The sequence below is a fragment of the Ranitomeya imitator genome, chromosome 8, assembly GCF_032444005.1.
Source record: "Ranitomeya imitator isolate aRanImi1 chromosome 8, aRanImi1.pri, whole genome shotgun sequence".
NCBI lineage: Eukaryota > Metazoa > Chordata > Amphibia > Anura > Dendrobatidae > Ranitomeya > Ranitomeya imitator.
The window spans coordinates 120,467,953-120,488,273 of NC_091289.1; the positions used below are offsets into that span (position 1 = coordinate 120,467,953).

General features: G+C 46.3%; 1 protein-coding gene across 2 annotated transcripts in view; it reads left to right on the forward strand.

Annotated features, from left to right (window-relative positions):
* F13B (coagulation factor XIII B chain) overlaps positions 1-20,321 on the forward strand; it is a 196,275-nt gene that overhangs the window by 73,526 nt on the left and 102,428 nt on the right. For both annotated transcript variants that reach the window (XM_069737309.1, XM_069737308.1), the window contains exon 3: positions 12,013-12,198. In XM_069737309.1, the coding sequence (XP_069593410.1) occupies positions 12,013-12,198 (186 nt within the window). The remainder of the gene's footprint in view (positions 1-12,012; positions 12,199-20,321) is intronic.

The window sequence follows — 20,321 nt, forward strand, 5'->3', positions numbered from 1 at the left end:
CAACTGGAAGCAGCAGTGGATTGCGCCTATCAACTACCTATGCAACTCGGCACTGCCTGAGGAGCTGACTAGCCTGAAGATAGAAATACAAGCCTGACTTACCTCAGAGAAATACCCCAAAGGAATAGGCAGCCCCCACATATAATGACTGTTAGCAAGATGAAAAGACAAACGTAGGAATGAAATAGATTCAGCAAAGTGAGGCCCGATATTCTAGACAGAGCGAGGATAGCAAAGAGAACTATGCAGTCTACAAAAAACCCTAAAACGAAAACCACGCAAAGGGGCAAAAGACCCACCGTGCCGAACTAACAGCACGGCGGTGCACCCCTTTGCTACTCAGAGCTTCCAGCAAAAGATAATAACAAGCTGGACAGAAAAAACAGAAAACAAACTAGAAGCACTTATCTAGCAGAGCAGCAGGCCCAAGGAAAGATGCAGTAGCTCAGATCCAACACTGGAACATTGACAAGGAGCAAGGAAGACAGACTCAGGTGGAGCTAAATAGCAAGGCAGCCAACGAGCTCACCAAAACACCTGAGGGAGGAAGCCCAGAGACTGCAATACCACTTGTGACCACAGAAGTGAACTCAGCCACAGAATTCACAACACACATAATAATTGTACACTAGCGCATGGCCGTGCGGTCATGCGCAGTTTATATAGTTGCAGGACAGGAAGTGGCCACAGAAACTTTGCCCTTCCAAGACCTGCCAACAGGACCAATGGAATGCGCTGCAGAGCCTGAGCACATGACCCTCGATCTCCAACGGGAGATCTTGCCCTGGGCATGCTCAGTGTGCGCAAATAAGGACTTAGTCCCAGAGAAGTCCGCTCGCTGCTGACCAGCACTGACTTTAATGGCAGGAGCTGAAGAAGCAGCAGTAACTCTCTGTATAGAGCGAGACCGAGCAAGACGCTGGGACCGACGCCCCTGCTGAGCAGACTCCACTGCGGCTGGATAGGAATGGGAGACCGCAGCGGAGACGGCCCGAGATTCCCCCTGTGCAGAAGTGGGAACTCGAGACCTAACATTACCCCCCCCTCCTAGGCCCCCCCCTCCTTGGGCCTCGCTACGCTCGAAGGCAGCAATGAGCTGTGGGGCCCGAATGTTTTCAGCAGGTTCCCATGACCTGTCCTCTGGGCCATAACCCTTCCAATCCACCAAATAGAACTTTTTGCTGCGTACCACCTTGCACCCCAAAATAGCGTTCACCTCATAATCGTCCGTAGACGAACCCGATGTCCCGGCAGATGACTCGGAAAACCGGGACATGTATACGGGTTTCAAGAGGGACACGTGAAAGGTGTCGGTGATACCCAAGCGTGGAGGAAGAGCCAGACGGTAGACCACGGGATTAACCTGTTCGAGAACCTTGAAGGGACCCAAGTAGCGAGGAGCAAACTTAGTGGACTCAACTCACAGCCTGATGTTACGGGCGGAGAGCCACACCAAGTCGCCAGGGGCAAAGGTCGGAGCGGGGCGCCGATGAACATCGGCGGAGGACCTCATTCTCTCCTTGGAGGCCCGAATGGCATCCTGCGTGCGATCCCAAATGTCCCGTGCCTCCACAGCCCAGTCTGCCACCCTGGAGTCAGCGGAAGACACAGGCATGGGCACAGGAACACGTGGATGCTGGCCGTAATTTAAGAGGAATGGAGTCTGACCGGTGGAGTCGGCTACGGCATTGTTAAGTGCAAACTCTGCCCACGGTAGCAAGGATGCCCTGTCATCCTGCCTGGCAGAAACAAAATGTCGCAGATATGTGACCAAGGTCTGGTTGGCCCTTTCAACCAACCCATTTGTCTCTGGATGATATGCCGAAGAGAGATTTAACTCAATACTGAGTAGACGACAAAGCTCTCTCCAGAATCGAGACGCAAACTGGGGACCCCGGTCACTAACAATTTTGTCTGGCATACCGTGTAGGCGAAAGATATGCTTGATAAACAAGACAGCCAACGCCCGTGCAGATGGTAACCGTGGAAGAGGCACCAAATGCACCATTTTGGAAAAATGGTCGGTGATCACCCAGATAATGGTGCAGTTACGAGACTTGGGCAAGCCCACCACAAAGTCCATCCCGACCATCTCCCAGGGCCTGTCCGCCACGGGCAGAGGATAAAGCAAACCAGCTGGCCGTTGCCGAGGAGTCTTGTTCCTGGCGCAAGAGACACACGCCCGAACATACTCCGCGACATCACGGGCCATATGCGGCCACCAGTATGTCCTCGCCAGTAACTCAGATGTCCTTTTAGTACCAAAATGTCCACCCACCCTGGACGAGTGCGCCCAAGAAAGAACCTCCGGTCGCAAACTGGATGGAACAAAAGTCTTGCCCGGGGGCACAGACTCCAGCGAAACCGGAGCCACAGTTCTCAAGCTCTCGGTGGGGACAATAAGCCGAGGCTCCTCCTCCTCCTCCGCAGATGACACAACGGAGCGAGAGAGAGCGTCGGCCCGAATGTTCTTCTCCCCAGAAAGGAAATGGAGGGTGAAATGAAACCGGGAGAAGAACAAGGACCATCTGGCCTGGCGAGAATTCAACCGCTGAGCTGTCTGCAGGTACACCAAATTTTTATGGTCTGTGAAGACTTGGAAGGGAAAACGTGCTCCCTCCAAGAGATGTCTCCACTCCGAGAAAGCCAACTTCATGGCTAGCAACTCCCTGTCCCCGATGGAATAATTCCTCTCTGCTGGTGCGAAGGTCTTGGAGAAAAAGAAGCATGGATGCTTCCGACCTTGAGCATCCTTTTGGAAGGGGACTGCTCCAGCACCAACAGAAGAGGCATCCACCTCCATGATAAATGGCTTATCAACATCGGGGCGATGTAGAATGGGAGCGCTAGCGAAGTGTGACTTTATAGAGATAAAGGCCTTGGAGACCTCCTCAGACCACAATTTGGGATTCGCCCCCTTTTTGGTGAGGGCAACCAAGGGAGCTACCAAAGTTGAGAAGTGCGGGATGAACTGGCGATAATAATTGATGAATCCCATAAAGCGCTGCACCGCTTTAAGAGAATGGGGTTCCTGCCAGTCCATCACAGCCTGTAGTTTGGCAGGATCCATAGCCAATCCCTGGGCTGAGATGATGTAGCCCAGGAAAGGTAAGGACTCCTGCTCAAACATACACTTCTCCAACTTGGCATAGAGGGAGTTTGCCCGTAGGAGGTCGAAGACTTTGCTAACATCTCTCCGGTGGGAGTCAATATCTGGAGAGTAGATGAGAATATCATCCAGATAGACTACGACCGAGGTGGAAAGCATATCCCGGAAGATATCGTTCACAAAGTCTTGGAAAATGGCTGGGGCATTACAGAGCCCGAAGGGCATCACCAGATATTCATAGTGCCCATCCCTGGTGTTAAACGCCGTCTTCCATTCGTCCCCCTCACGGATGCGAATCAGGTTGTAAGCACCCCGCAGATCTAATTTAGTAAATACCCTTGCTCCCCGAAGCCTATCGAATAGCTCGGATATCAGAGGCAAAGGGTACTTATTCTTAACGGTGATAGCGTTAAGACCCCTGTAGTCTATGCATGGACGTAGTTCCCCATTCTTCTTCTGCACGAAGAAGAAACCTGCCCCAGCAGGTGACACTGACTTCCTGATGAATCCTCTTGCCAGATTTTCCTGGATGTACTGTGACATTGCCTCCGTCTCCGGGAGAGATAGCGGATAGACTCTACCCCGGGGAGGCTCAGCACCAGGCAAGAGGTCAATAGGACAGTCATAGGGGCGATGGAGCGGAAGGGTCTCCGCCGCCTTTTTGGAGAACACGTCTGCATAAGACCAATACTGCTTGGGGAGAGAGGATAGATCTGCGGGTACCTCTGTTGTAGCAACCTGAACGCACTCCCTCTGACACCTACCCCCACAAGATTCACCCCATCCCAGAATTCTGCCTGAGGACCACTCGATATGAGGAGAGTGGTACCGTAACCAAGGTATTCCCAACAGGACCTCATCAATTCCCTCTGGAATGACGAGCAGAGAAATAATCTCCTGATGAGATGGCGACATGGACAGAGTAAAAGGGATGGTCTGGTGTGTTATCTGTGAGGGCAGTGTCGACCCATTCACCACTCGTACCGTTACAGGTTGAACTAGCATAACCAGGGGTATTGCGTGACGTTGGGCGAAGGCAGAAGACATAAAATTGCCCTCCGCCCCAGAATCCACGCAGAGCTCTACCGAGTGGGAGAATGAGCCTATAGTAATTGTCCCCTTAAAGGACAATTTAGAGGCAAACGTCGCCGTGTCTAGTGTACCTCCACCTACGACCACTAGACGCTGACGTTTCCTCGACCGCTGAGGACATCTGGTGGCTAGATGTCCTGACTGCTGGCAAACATGACAGACCCTGAGTGCACAAGCGGTCCGGGACTTAGATCCTGCTTGTGACACTTCTCTGGCCTCATGTGACTCAGGAACCAGGACCGGAGATTCCAGAGGTTTGGCGAAAGTAGGAGCCAGCCGAAACCTCTGCCTACACTGGGCTCGCTCTAACCTCCGCTCGTTAAAACGGAGATCAATTCGAGTGGAGACTGTAATTAACTCCTCCAGTGTGGTAGGAATCTCCCTAGTGGCCAGAGCATCCTTTACGTGGTCAGCCAAGCCCCTCCAAAATATGGGGATAAGAGCTTTATCCGACCATTCCAGCTCAGATGCTAAAGTGCGGAATTGGACGGCAAAATGACTGACCAAGGACTCACCCTGAGTTAATGCCAGCAGTTGGAGCGCAGTATCATGGGTGACTTGAGGTCCTAAAAAGACCTGTTTCAGAGTGTTCAAAAACAGCGGAGCACTCTGCACCACATGATCGCCACGCTCCCACAGCGGCGTAGCCCATTCCAACGCCCTGTCCGACAATAGAGATACAATAAATCCCACCTTAGCCCGCTCTGTGGGGAAGCGTGCAGCCAGGAGCTCAAGATGAATAGAGCACTGACTCACAAATCCCCTACAAAATTTGCTATCACCAGAAAATTTCTCTGGCAGCGGGAGGCGAGAAAATGTCGGAACAGGGGTGGCAATGGACAAAGTTGCTGCAGCCACGCTGGCAGTCTGTACAGCAACTGCGGTAACATCCACAGCCGAGGTTGCGCTCTCGAGAGCCGACAACCTACCCTCCAGCTGCTGGATATACCGGAAGGATTGCTGTTTGTCTGTCATCACTAGCCAGACCCTGGCGCTAGTGTAATGTTAGGACTGGCGGAACGCACCAAGTAAGATGATATAGATGCGTTCGCAGTCCGGGGTCCACCGTGCAGGCGAAACCCGCTGCTAGTGAATGACAGACTATATGGCGGTACTTAAAAGTATAAACACGTGGGTTAAACCTCACCCAACGTGAAGGCAGCGATCCTGTTAAGTCACAGGACCGCGGTACCGCACATAGAGCGCGAGCAAGTAGTCAGCGAACTTAACCCCGAAAGGGATTGAAGTCCGATTAGACCCTTGCTGGCACAACACCGCAACTGGGTGTGTAATGAACCTTATTAGTAATATATGAGCACAAGAGTGCGTGCGATGCCGCACTGACGGACGCCACTAACCACCCAGGCTTGGGTATGGAAAGCGCAAGGCAAGCGCACGGCGCCGTACTGGCAGGCACAGCTATAGGACGCTGTGATGTGTGTAACATACAGATGGACAGTCGGGCGCTAGAGAGCTACCATCATCCGCGAGCAATCAACAACTCTAGGGAGGGATACTTAGGAGCTTTCATCCATCGACATACATCCATCTACACACACACATAATAATTGTACACTAGCGCATGGCCGTGCGGTCATGCGCAGTTTATATAGTTGCAGGACAGGAAGTGGCCACAGAAACTTTGCCCTTCCAAGACCTGCCAACAGGACCAATGGAATGCGCTGCAGAGCCTGAGCACATGACCCTCGATCTCCAACGGGAGATCTTGCCCTGGGCATGCTCAGTGTGCGCAAATAAGGACTTAGTCCCAGAGAAGTCCGCTCGCTGCTGACCAGCACTGACTTTAATGGCAGGAGCTGAAGAAGCAGCAGTAACTCTCTGTACAGAGCGAGACCGAGCAAGACGCTGGGACCGACGCCCCTGCTGAGCAGACTCCACTGCGGCTGGATAGGAATGGGAGACCGCAGCGGAGACGGCCCGAGATTCCCCCTGTGCAGAAGTGGGAACTCGAGACCTAACACTCCATAATTTTTCCCCTATGCTTGGTTAAAAAAAATAACCATTACTGACTACCACATTATTTGTTCTTGATTTCTTTTAGTGTTTCTTAAAGCCAGAAAGTTGCCATTTGAAATGACTTTAGTTTTGTGCCATGTCTGTGATCTGCTTTTTTTCTACAAAATTAAACAATTGAATGAACATCCTTCAAGGCCGGTGATTCCATAATTTTTGTCACCTTTGTGCTTTCTAGATAGTAAAATTCCCCCCTAGTAAATATTAATGCCCTGTGCCAGTGCCCTCCATATTTTGTCCCTAAAAAGTAATAATACCCTATATGCAACTTTGATGGTGACAATACTCTGTGTGCCCCTATAACAATAATGCTTAACTGCCCATTCAACATTTAATAATGTCCACTGAGTCCCCCCCATTTACAGTAATAATGGCCCCAGGATCGCTGATGTCAGCAGACGGTCATGTGATGACTCTTTCGGCTTCTCTCAATTCTATTGAGGGAAACCAAACTTTTCTAGTGAACACATGCACATAGCAAACATGGGGTCCGTGACCGCCTGATAACGCCAGTGATATTGGGGGCTCATGCAGCAGGCGCTCCTTGCCATGATTTGGCAGTCTGCAGTCACATAAAGTGCAGACATTTATTCCAAGCCTTTATTAACTTTATAATAATAAATTGCTTATTATTAAAGCACCACTCCAGCAGGGTTTTTTTTTTCTCATAGCTGGAGTGGTGCAAGTCCCCTACCCCCGGTCATATACTCATCTTCCAGCATATTTACCTTTTTTGGCACCACTCCAGTCCCACAGCTTAACTTTGTGAGCACAGCTTCTGACTGGCAAGAAGTTAGAAGCTACGTCACAAGCGCTCAATGTAAGTGTACAGTTATCTGAAAAAGTTTGGGCACCCCTATTAATCTTAAGCTTAATGTTTTATAAAAATTGTTTTTTTTGCAACAGCTATTTCATTTTCATATATCTAATAACTGTTGGACACAGTAATGTTTCTGCCTTGAAATGAGGTTTATTGTACGAACAGAAAATGTGCAATCTGCATTCAAACCAAATTTGACAGGTGCATAAGTATGGGCACCCTTATCATTTTCTTGTTTTAAATACTCGTACCTACTTTTTACTGACTTACTAAAGCACTTTTTTTGGTTTTCTAACCTCATTGAGCTTTGAACTTCATAGCCAGGTGTATGCAATCATGAGAAAAGCTACTTAAAGTGGCCACTTGCAAGTTGTTCTCCTGTTTGAATCTCCTCTGAAGAGTGGCATCATGGGCTCCTCAAAACAACTGTCTAATGATCTGAAAACAAAGATTATTCAACATAGTTGTTCAGGGTAAGGACAAAAAGCTGTCTCAGAGATTTAACCTGTCAATTTCCACTGTGAGGAACATAGTAAGGAAATGGAAGAACACAGGTATAGTTCTAGTTAAGGCCAGAAGTGGCAGGCCAAGAAAAACATCAGAAAGGCAGAGAAGAAGAATGGTGAGATCAGTCAAGGACAATCCTCAGACCACCTCCAGAGAGCTGCAGCATCAATTTGCTGCAGATGGTGTCACTGTGCATTGGTCAACTATACAACGCACTTTGCACAAGGAGAAGCTGTATGGGAGAGTGATGCGAAAGAACCGTTTCTGCAAGCACGCCACAAACAGAGTCGGCTGAGGTATGCAAAAGCACATTTGGAGAAGCCAATTTCTTTTTGGAAGAAGGTCCTGTGGACTGATGAAACCAAGATTGAGTTGTTTGGTCATACAAAAAGGTGTTATGCATGGCGGCCAAAAAACACAGCATTCCAAGAAAAACACTTGCTACCCACAGTAAAATTTGGTGGAGGTTCCATCATGCTTTGGGGCTGTGTGGCCAATGCCAGCACCGGGAATCTTGTTAAAGTTGAGGGACGCATGGATTCCTCTCAGTATAGTAACATAGTAACATAGTAACATAGTTAGTAAGGCCGAAAAAAGACATTTGTCCATCCAGTTCAGCCTATATTCCATCATAATAAATCCCCAGATCTACGTCCTTCTACAGAACCTAATAATTGTATGATACAATATTGTTCTGCTCCAGGAAGACATCCAGGCCTCTCTTGAACCCCTCGACTGAGTTCGCCATCACCACCTCCTCAGGCAAGCAATTCCAGATTCTCACTGCCCTAACAGTAAAGAATCCTCTTCTATGTTGGTGGAAAAACCTTCTCTCCTCCAGACGCAAAGAATGCCCCCTTGTGCCCGTCACCTTCCTTGGTATAAACAGATCCTCAGCGAGATATTTGTATTGTCCCCTTATATACTTATACATGGTTATTAGATCGCCCCTCAGTCGTCTTTTTTCTAGACTAAATAATCCTAATTTCGCTAATCTATCTGGGTATTGTAGTTCTCCCATCCCCTTTATTAATTTTGTTGCCCTCCTTTGTACTCTCTCTAGTTCCATTATATCCTTCCTGAGCACCGGTGCCCAAAACTGGACACAGTACTCCATGTGCGGTCTAACTAGGGATTTGTACAGAGGCAGTATAATGCTCTCATCATGTGTATCCAGACCTCTTTTAATGCACCCCATGATCCTGTTTGCCTTGGCAGCTGCTGCCTGGCACTGGCTGCTCCAGGTAAGTTTATCATTAACTAGGATCCCCAAGTCCTTCTCCCTGTCAGATTTACCCAGTGGTTTCCCGTTCAGTGTGTAATGGTGATATTGATTCCCTCTTCCCATGTGTATAACCTTACATGTATCATTGTTAAACCTCATCTGCCACCTTTCAGCCCAAGTTTCCAACTTATCCAGATCCATCTGTAGCAGAATACTATCTTCTCTTGTATTAACTGCTTTACATAGTTTTGTATCATCTGCAAATATCGATATTTTACTGTGTAAACCGTCTACCAGATCATTAATGAATATGTTGAAGAGAACAGGTCCCAATACTGACCCCTGCGGTACCCCACTGGTCACAGCGACCCAGTTAGAGACTATACCATTTATAACCACCCTCTGCTTTCTATCACTAAGCCAGTTACTAACCCATTTACACACATTTTCCCCCAGACCAAGCATTCTCATTTTGTGTACCAACCTCTTGTGCGGCACGGTATCAAACGCTTTGGAAAAATCGAGATATACCACGTCCAATGACTCACCGTGGTCCAGTCTATAGCTTACCTCTTCATAAAAACTGATTAGATTGGTTTGACAGGAGCGATTTCTCATAAACCCATGCTGATATGGAGTTAAACAGTTATTCTCATTGAGATAATCCAGAATAACATCCCTCAGAAACCCTTCAAATATTTTACCAACAATAGAGGTTAGACTTACTGGCCTATAATTTCCAGGTTCACTTTTAGAGCCCTTTTTGAATATTGGCACCACATTTGCTATGCGCCAGTCCTGCGGAACAGACCCTGTCGCTATAGAGTCACTAAAAATAAGAAATAATGGTTTATCTATTACATTACTTAGTTCTCTTAGTACTCGTGGGTGTATGCCATCCGGACCCGGAGATTTATCTATTTTAATCTTATTTAGCCGGTTTCGCACCTCTTCTTGGGTTAGATTGGTGACCCTTAATATAGGGTTTTCATTGTTTCTTGGGATTTCACCTAGCATTTCATTTTCCACCGTGAATACCGTGGAGAAGAAGGTGTTTAATATGTTAGCTTTTTCCTCGTCATCTACAACCATTCTTTCCTCACTATTTTTTAAGGGGCCTACATTTTCAGTTTTTATTCTTTTACTATTGATATCGTTGAAGAACAGTTTGGGATTAGTTTTACTCTCCTTAGCAATGTGCTTCTCTGTTTCCTTTTTGGCAGCTTTAATTAGTTTTTTAGATAAAGTATTTTTCTCCCTATAGTTTTTTAGAGCTTCAATGGTGCCATCCTGCTTTAGTAGTGCAAATGCTTTCTTTTTACTGTTAATTGCCTGTCTTACTTCTTTGTTTAGCCACATTGGGTTTTTCCTATTTCTAGTCCTTTTATTCCCACAAGGTATAAACCGCTTACACTGCCTATTTAGGATGTTCTTAAACATTTCCCATTTATTATCTGTATTCTCATTTCTGAGGATATTGTCCCAGTCTACCAGATTAAGGGCATCTCTTAATCTGGTAGACTGGGACAATATCAGTATCAGCAGATTCTTGACAATAATGTTCATGAATCAGTGACAAAGTTGAAGTTACGCAGGGGATGGATCTTTCAGCAAGACAATAATCCAAAACACCACTCCAAATCTACTCAGGCATTCATGCAGAGGGACAATTACACTGTTCTGGAATGGCCATCCCAGTCCCCAGACCTGAATATCATTGAACATCTTTGGGATCATTTGAAGAGGGCTGTCCATGCTCGGCGACCATCAAACTTAACTGAACTGGAATTGTTTTGTAAAGAGGAATGGTCAAAAATACCTTCATCCAGGATCCAGGAACTCATTAAAAGCTACAGGAAGCGACTAGAGGCTGTTATTTTTGCAAAATGAGGATCTACTAAATATTAATGTCACTTTTCTGGTGGGGTGCCCATACTTATGCACCTGTCAAATTTTGTATGAATGCAGATTGCACATTTTCTGTAACTACAATAAACCTCATTTCAAGGCAGAAACATTACTGTGTCCAACAGTTATTAGATATATGAAACTGAAATAGCTGTTGCAAAAAAACAATTTTTATAAAACATTTAGCTTAAGATTAATAAGGGTGCCCAAACTTTTTCATATAACTGTATGTCTTATGGTCCGGTGCGTCTTATAGTCCGAAAAATACGGTATATTGTTTAAGGTCCCAGGGTATTTCAGGTTGAGTGGGCCTAAGTCCTATACAGGCTAGGCCAGTTTTGTTTTTAACTTATTTCTGGCTTGTCTTATTATTGTTAATTGTAATAAACTATTTCAAGATTATCACCATTGTATAGATATCTATATATATAATTGTCTAAGGGTTTTTCCGTCTGTCTGTCTTTCTGTCTGTCTGTATGTCTGTCTTTCTATCTGTCTGTCTGTCTGTCTGTCCTGGAAATCCCGCCTCTCTGATTCGGGTATTCTAGAATATGCATATCCCCGTAGTATATGGACAATGATGATTCCAGAATTCGCGGCAGACTGTGCCCGTCGCTGATTGGTCGAGGCAACCTTTATGACATCATAGTCGCCATGGCAACCATTATGACATCTACGTCGATACTGTGCCCGTCGCTGAATCAGAAACGTGGGATTTCTACGTCCTTTATGACATCATCGTCGCTGTGCCCGTTGCGGCCTCGACCAATCAGAGACGCGGGATTTCTACGTCGATGCTGTGCCCGTCGCTGATTGGTCGAGGCGGGATTTCCAGGACAGACAGAAAGACAAACAGAAAGACAGACAGACAGAAAGACAGACGGAAAAACCCTTAGACAATTATATATATAGATTATTCCTTTTCTTTATATATGGGAGGTGCCCAAAGCCTCAAAATTATATGTGGCCCAAAAAGGTGTCAATTGGAAATGTAACTCATCCCTCAGAATCAAATAAAAGTAAGCGCTTGTCTTGTTCATTTTTTGCAGGATGAGTAATCCCCTCAACTGAATATTATTACTATTCTTTTTTGTTTTTGCAATTTTAGCCAAGGAAGAACAAGAGAAAACCCATTTAATGAGATGAAAGCTGAGCTTTGAATGGGCAGCAAGGCTAGTTTTACTTTTAGGAAGTTTTGATAAATGTGGGCCTCTGGTTCTGCCATACAGGTTTTCTGCACGAGTTAATGTAGCTAATGCATTAAGCCTGATAATGTATAGGCCAATAAATAGTAGATTTTCCCTGTTTCTTTGCCAGAAAAATGCTTGAGGCCATCACTTCCAAGTGGAATTTTGCACAATGCAAAGGAGATGTATAAAGCTTTTGACACCATTCAATACAGCTGTCTTGAAGGCTTCACAACCACAAGCGGACATAAAATGGAAACCATAAATTGTACATCTGGACTATGGTTACCTCCCCCGGGATGTCACCAGAAAACTGGTATGAATTTATATTTTCCTTTGTAACTTTACATCAATCTGTGCATGAAAAGGTGATCCAGGTCTATAAATGTTACAGCCCATGAACACATGTGGTACCATAAATGTGACCCTGCCCTGTGAAACCAGGAAAGCCTTTCTCAGATTATCCTGATCTACCAGGATGGAATTAAATCTTCATCTCTTTCAGACCGGGTCGGACTGGCCATCTGGCAAATGCCAGAAGGGTCTGTCTGGTCATGGGCTGCCTTGTCTGCTAGGTTGCTGGCAGAATCTGTGTTCTCAACACACCCATACTGTTAGGAGTTGTGATGGAGCACAAAGTCGCTGACTCCGTCACTTACCCCAGCAGGCCTCAATCCAGGGTAATATATTCCCATCTGGTACATGGGGACGGGGACAGCATGGGCCTATGTTATTTCAAATGCCAGGGCTGAATTTTAGCCCCAGTCCTTACTTGCTTTCATATAAAGGCACGGATGATTGACCTTGTGGAGACCAAAACATCCAACACCGCGGAGACACCATCACGTGTTTCTCAACGCAGTGATCCAGAACACTGCCCCCAAATATGCAAATGCACGTAGAGGAGCTGCGGAGACACCATCATGTGTTTCTCAACGCAGACAGTGAATAGCCAGGCCTTTCCCCGGGAAGGAACAACCAAGGGAAGGGCAGCATCCAATAAAGGAAAACATCCAATAAAGGAAAACCACCTATGCCAAGCATGGTATCCATCCACAGACAGCTGTTTCGGGGACTTACCTGCTTTCAGACGTCTGTGTATAACCGTCCGAACACAGGCTGCAATCATCCGAAATTGGCCTAACACAGCTGTAATTCACTTGTGTGACAAAGGCTGATTTTAGACAAAATGGGGCCAGGGCAAAGTTAAAATTGGGGCCTCAAATGCTAACATATTAAACCTTTTAGGGTTCATTTACACAAGCAGATGCCACAGTTAAATGAGTGCTATCGATTATATTCAAGGTATCTGGTGCTTGTTTCCCGGCCTCTTTACAGTCTGATAAAGCATAATGGGGACAGAATGATCACTTATAGGTTATTCTATCCCAATACAGCATCATGCTATCAACAGCACATCTGCTATTTATAACGGGCAATGTGCTGCCGGGAACAATGATTTTGGTTACAGCATAAATCATCCAATTACCCGATGAACAAGCTTGTTTCTAATAGCTATGTGATGTTGTTGCCAAATGTTTACAATTATGAATGTTCATCTGTAGTGACAATAATTTAAAATGCCACACACACTGTATGCTGTAGACAAACTACATGTTACACACAGGGCCGTATTTAGAGTTTCTGCTGCCCTAGGCACTTTTAGTGCTGCCTCCCCCTTTGGTGAGTATGACACTATCGGCAGTGACTTTGGCAAAAATCGCTGATGTGAAAGTCGCCTTTTGCAGCAGATCCGACAGTTTTTCCGCATCTGCCGCGTAATGGATCACTTAGGGCAACACTGCGTTCGGCCTCATTCATTCCCTATGGGACTTACAGACATGTGCGGCTCTTGCGGTTTTGCCGCCATCCGGCAAATGCGGTACTTGCAGCAATGAGAAAAAACACTACTAGCAGTGTTTTATGTATCATCGTAAGTGCAAAACCGCAATTGCCGCACATGTTCGCAAGTAGCCATCATTACCTGTCCCTGCACCTTGCTAGCTCATCCCTATCCAACCCTCCCTGACCTAAAACTACACTATAAAGCTTCAGAAAAGCAATTTATTAACTGCCATATTCCTATGATAATGAGGGCTCTAGGCTACGGCGTAGACTGGGACGGGCAGTCTCCGGGTCTCCATCCTCTCTGTGCACACCCTCAGTCCCTGCCTCACTGCCTGTGCACAGACCTCCCTCCACCGCACCCGGTAATCGCCGCTCGCAGTAGCATACCAGCAGAGGTGTATCTAGGGTTTCTGGCACCCGGGGAAAGAATTCATTTTGGTGCCCCCCCTCCGCCAAGGACATATGTGATTTGCACACTCAGTCATGTGCCCACGAGCTCCTCTCCCTAATGCTCTCAATGTTCAGTGAAAAACTAAGAGAAGCAGAAGAGAAGCTCGATGTCACAGGACCATAAGAGTATGTGTCCACGTTCAGGATTGCATCAGGATTTGGTCAGGATTTTTCATCAGTATTTGTAGCCAAAACCAGGAGTGGAACAATTAGAGGAAAACTATAATAGAACCATATGCTCCACTTCTGTATTTATCACCCACTCCTGGTTTTGGCTACAAATACTGATGTAAAATACTGACCAAATCCTGATGCAATCCTGAACGTGGACACACACCCTAAGTCTGAAAAATCGCATATGAGTGACGTGTCCATGTGACGACTACTGGAACTTGCAGAGCTGAATCCTGACATCGCAGCTTCTGAATTCTCACAACGCATGCACTGCACTTTTAGGATTCTCCCTTGCCGGTGGACGGTCATGTCAGCACAAGTATGTGATTTGTAGACTTCTGACCACATTCTGACTAGATGTGCCCGGCCTCGCTCAGTTCATTTTCATTGACGGAGGTCACGCATGTCTAGTCAGCACGTGATCGCATTAATGTAAATCCCCAGCATGAGAGAATCCTGACAGCGTGCAGTGTGCACTGTGAGAATTCAGAAGTCTGCAGTCACAAAGAATGACTGCAGACTCATCACAAGCCTGGACATCCCCTTTAAAAGGGACTCTGTCACCTGAATTTGGAGGGAACAATTTTCAGCCATAGGGGCGGGGCTTTCGGGTGTTTGATTCACCCTTTCCTTACCCGCTGGCTGCATGCTGGCTGCAATATTGGATTGAAGCTCATTCTCTGTCCTCCATAGTACACGCCTGCGCAAGGCAAGATTGCAGATTGTGCAGGTACAGTATGTACTACGGAGGACAGAGAATGAGCTTCAATCCAATATTGCAGCCAGCATGCAGCCAGCGGGTATGGAAAGGGTGAATCAAACACCCGAAAACCCCACCCCTATGGCTGAAAATTGTTCCCTCCAAATTCAGGTGACAGTGTCCCTTTAAATCTCCTAACATATATAAAAACATGAGAGTTAGCATCACAAATAACATTTACATCCAGGTACCTGATAGATGACGTCGCCTCTGGAGCCGTTCTCCTTTTCTTCATCTTGTCCAGATCCCATGATGAGTTTTTTCTCATCCACAGCCGTCTCTGCAGACTTCCATCTTCGCCGCTCTTTTGCAGAAAGTCTCCACATGACGCCCTTAAAGATACAAGTGTCATTATAATGCTCCCAAATAAAAAATTGCCCCTCACTATATTGTCTGCACAAAGTATGACCCCCACACTGTCCCTCTTATGGTACATGCTCTTCACACTGTCCTCTCCTTTCTATACCAGTCCCCTCTTCACACTGTCCTCTCACACTGTGTCCCCCTTATAGGGCCCAGTATTTATACTCCATATTTATACTCCATCCTCCCACACTGCGTTCATGCCTCCCCCATCCTCCCACCCTGCGTTCATGGCTCCCCCATCCTTCTCCCCTGCAAGCATGGCTCCCCCATCCTCCCACTCTGCGTTCATGGCTCCCCATCCTTCTCCCCTGCGTTCATGGCTCCCCCATCCTTCTCCCCTGCGTTCATGGCTCCCCCATCCTCCCACTCTGCGTTCATGGCTCCCCCATCCTCCCACTCTGCGTTCATGGCTCCCCCATCCTCCCACTCTGCGTTCATGGCTCCCCATCCTTCTCCCCTGCGTTCATGGCTCCCCATCCTTCTCCCCTGTATGCACGGCTCCCCATCCTTCTCCCCTGTATGCACGGCTCCCCATCCTTCTCCCCTGTATGCACGGCTCCCCATCCTTCTCCCCTGTGTGCACGGCTCCCCATCCTTCTCCCCTGTGTGCACGGCTCCCCATCCTTCTCCCCTGTGTACATGGCTCCCCATCCTTCTCCCCTGTGTGCACGGCTCCCCAACCTTCTCCCCTGTGTGCACGGCTCCCCATCCTTCTCCCCTGTGTACATGGCTCCCCATCCTTCTCCCCTGTGTGCACGGCTCCCCATCCTTCTCCCCTGTATGCACGACTCCCCATCCTCCCCTGTATGCACGGCTCCCCATCCTTCTCCCCTGTATGCACGACTCCCCATCCTCCCCTGTATGCACGGCTCCCCATCCTTCTCCCCTGTGTGCACGGCTCCCCATCCTTCTCCCCTGTATGCACGACTCCCCATCCTCCCCTGTATGCACGGCTCCCCATCCTTCTCCCCTGTATGCACGGCTCCCCATCCTTCTCCCCTGTGTACATGGCTCCCCATCCTTCTCCCCTGTGTGCACGGCTCCCCATCCTCCCCTGTATGCACGGCTCCCCATCCTTCTCCCCTGTATGCACGGCTCCCCATCCTTCTCCCCTGTATGCACGGCTCCCCATCCTTCTCCCCTGTATGCACGGCTCCCCATCCTTCTCCCCTGTGTGCACGGCTCCCCATCATTCTCCCCTGTATGCACGACTCCCCATCCTTCTCCCCTGTATGCACGGCTCCCCATCCTCCTCCCCTGTGTGCACGGCACCCCACTTTTTTCCCTGTCATACTTACCTCTCACCGGCGCGCAGCACAGAACTTCCTGGCATCTCAGCGTCTTCCTTCCTGTCTTCAGCGGTCACATGGTAGCGCTAATTAAGGGTGATGAATATGCGCATATTCATCACCCTTAATGATCGGTACCATGTGACCGCTGAAGACAGGACGGCGCTGAGACGCAGTTGCAGCCACCGCTGGAGGAAGGTGAGTATTACGTCTTCAGGGAGGGAGGGAGGGAGGGGGGGCGGGAGGGAGGGAGGAGGGGGGGGGCGGGAAGGGGGGAGGGAGGAGGGGGGGGAGGGAGGAGGGGGGGAGGGAGGAGGGGGGGCGGAAACTTGACCCCGGAGTTTTATAAAATAAAAAAAAAAAAAAAAAGGAAAAAACCTAGCTCAAGGGCGCCCCCCCGCATCCCGCCGCCCTAGGCACGTGCCCTCAAGTGCCTAGTGGCAAATACGGCCCTGGTTACACACACAAACTGCCTGTTACACACAGATAACCAGTATGTTACACACACATAACCTGTATGTTGCACCCAAACTCCATGTTACATACACACAAACCGTATGTAATAGCAAGCTGCATGTTACACACAAGCAGCCAGTTACACACACATAAACTGTATGTTACACTCAAACTGCATGTTGCACACACATAGACTACACAAAATTAGAATTTCATCAAAAAGTTAACTTATTTCAGTTCTTCAATACAATAAGTGATACTCATATATTATATAGAGTCATTACAAACAGAGTGATCTATTTCAAGTGTTTATTTCTGTTAATGTTGATGATTATGGCTTACAGCCGATGAAAACCCAAAAGTCATTATATCAGTAAATTTGAATACTTTATAACACCAGTTTGAAAAATTATTTTAAAATCTGAAATGTTGGCCTACTGAAATGTATGTTCAGTAAATGCAGTCCATACTTGGTCAGGGCTCCTTAGGCATCAATCACTGTATCAATGCAGCGTGGCATGGAGGCGATCAGTCTGTGGCACTGCTGAGGTGTTATGGAAGCCCAGGTTGCTTTGATAGCAGCCTTCAGCTCGTCTGCATTATTGGGTCTGGTGTCTCTCATCTTCCTCTTGACAATACCCTAGATTCTCTATGGGGTTAAGGTCAGGCGAGTTTGCTGGCCAATCCAGCACAGTGATACTTTTGTTGGTAAACCAGGTTTTGGTACTTTTGGCAGTGTGGACCGGTGCCAAGTCCTGCTGGAGAATGAAATTTCCATCTCCAAAAAGTTTGTCAGCAGAGGGAAGCATGAAGTGCTCTAAAATTTTCTGGTAGATGGTTGCATTGACTTTGGTCTTGATAAAACACAGTGGACCTACACCAGCAGATGACATAGCTCCCCAAACCATCACTGATTGTGGAAACTGTTGCATAGTTTGGTTGCAGAAGAAACTTGTGAGAGTAGATTATATGGGGTAATTCAACTTTTATCTACACAGAACATGAGGTACATACATCAGCTGCTTACTACTGCATAACAGGAAGTCTGAAAGATATTTTACCAGAGAGAAAGCGAAACGAAAGTACAACAAGTATATGCATTACATTCAACTAAGCATATAACAGTAACAACATCACCATCTACTGTCAGAAAAGTGTAAACACAGTAAGGACTTATTCAGTTAGCCTAATTTCTTCATCAGTCCCTGATGTCTTTCAGCATTCAATGCCTTTGTGAAGATATCTGCTGTCATATTCTTCAGTTGGGCAGTACTCTAAATTAAGGATTCCTTGTTCCTGGTGATCTCTCAAGAAGTTAAACTTCATATCAATGTGTTTAGTTTTTGGATTGACTTTTTCCATCTGTGCAAGAATTAGACATCCTTGATTGTCCTCATACATCTTTGATGGTCCCAATTCTTGTTGTCCTAAGTCTGTTAGCAGTTGTCTTAACCATAGAACTTCTTGACTGGCATGTGCTGCGGCGACATATTTTGCTTCTGTCGATGACAGTGTTACTATAGATTGTTTCTTACTAGTCCAACTAATTGGTCCACGTGAGAGCAAGAGAAGATAGCCACTGATAAATTTCCTGTCAATTGGATCTCCAGCCCAGTCTAAATCTACGTATCCAGATAAAATGCATTTCTCACTTGCAGGTAGTTTCAGTTTAACACTGCTAGTCCCTTTCAAATAATGGATTACTCTCCTCACTGCATTCCAATCCATTTTGTTTGGCTTTGACACCTTCCTGCTCTAAATTTCCACTGCTGCTGCAATGTCTCACCTTGTAACAGACGTAAGATATAATAATTTTCCCATTGCCTTTCTGTATTGTTCATTATTCGGTAACAGATTCTGTTCACTATTTATTTCCTTCAGGTAGTTGGTTTCCATTGGAGGCTTTACTGTTTTTACATCTTTCAAATCCAAATGTTTCGATTATGTCTTGAATCATGTGATTTTGATTAAGAAGGAAACTCCCATCTTCTCTTTCTATCTGTATTCCTAGGTACTGTTTCACATTTCTCAGATCTTTGATCTCAAAGTGTTGATCCAAAGTTTTCACGATCTCCGCTTCATCCCTTTCTTTTTCAAAACAAACTAAAATATCATCCACTTATATCAGCACATAGATCCGTCAGTCTCTTTGTATATAGACAAGGATCCACTTTGCTTCTTTGAAAATGTTCATTTATTAGTACTTCTGTGATTTTATCATTCCGCGCTTTAGGGGCTTGTTTTAAACCATATATACTTTTCCGTAGCTTACAAACCATGTTTGGTTTCCTTTTATCCTTGAATCCTGGGGGTTGTTCCTAGTAAATTTCTTCTATTAAGTCTCCATTCAGATATGCTGCCTTTACATCCAGATGTTTCAACTGCATTTGTTTTGTTGCTGTAGCTGCAAACAAAGTTCTGATTGTGGTGTGTTTGACAACTGAAGCAAATGTCTCATCCTAATCTTCTCCATATTTCTGAGAATAGCCTTCCGCTATGAGTCTTGCTCGGTATCGATCAGCTGTGCCGTCTGCTTGGTATTTTACTTTATAAACCCATTTAGATCCTATAGCCTTTTTTTCTTTTGGTAGTTTTGTCAGTCTCCATATCTTTGAATCATGCATGGATTTTATTTCTGCAGCCTTTATCCATTTGTTGTCTTCTTCTGAAAGTTGAAATATGTAATCCCAAGATGTAGGTTCATAAATTTTGTTTGTACTTGCCTTGTATGAAAGACGTTGAGGTGATCTTCCCTTGTTTTTTCTTATTGAGCGTCTTGATTCTGTGTCTGTATGGAGTTGTATCTCTTGACTTTCAGTTTTTTTAATTTCATCGATTTCCACTTCTTTCTCGTCAGATGTTCCTGCAGTTATATCACTGTCATTTCTCTCATTTTTCATTTACAGTGATGTCATTATGTCATCATTTAGATCTTCAATGAATGTTACACTGTTACTCACTGTGATTCTGTCAGTCTGGGGATCTAGGATTCCGTATCCTTTGCAATTGTCACTATATCCGACAAATATTCCTTCAATGGATCTGTTTTGAAGTTTGGAGCATTTTTTTTCTGGAATAAACACAAAAACTTTGCAA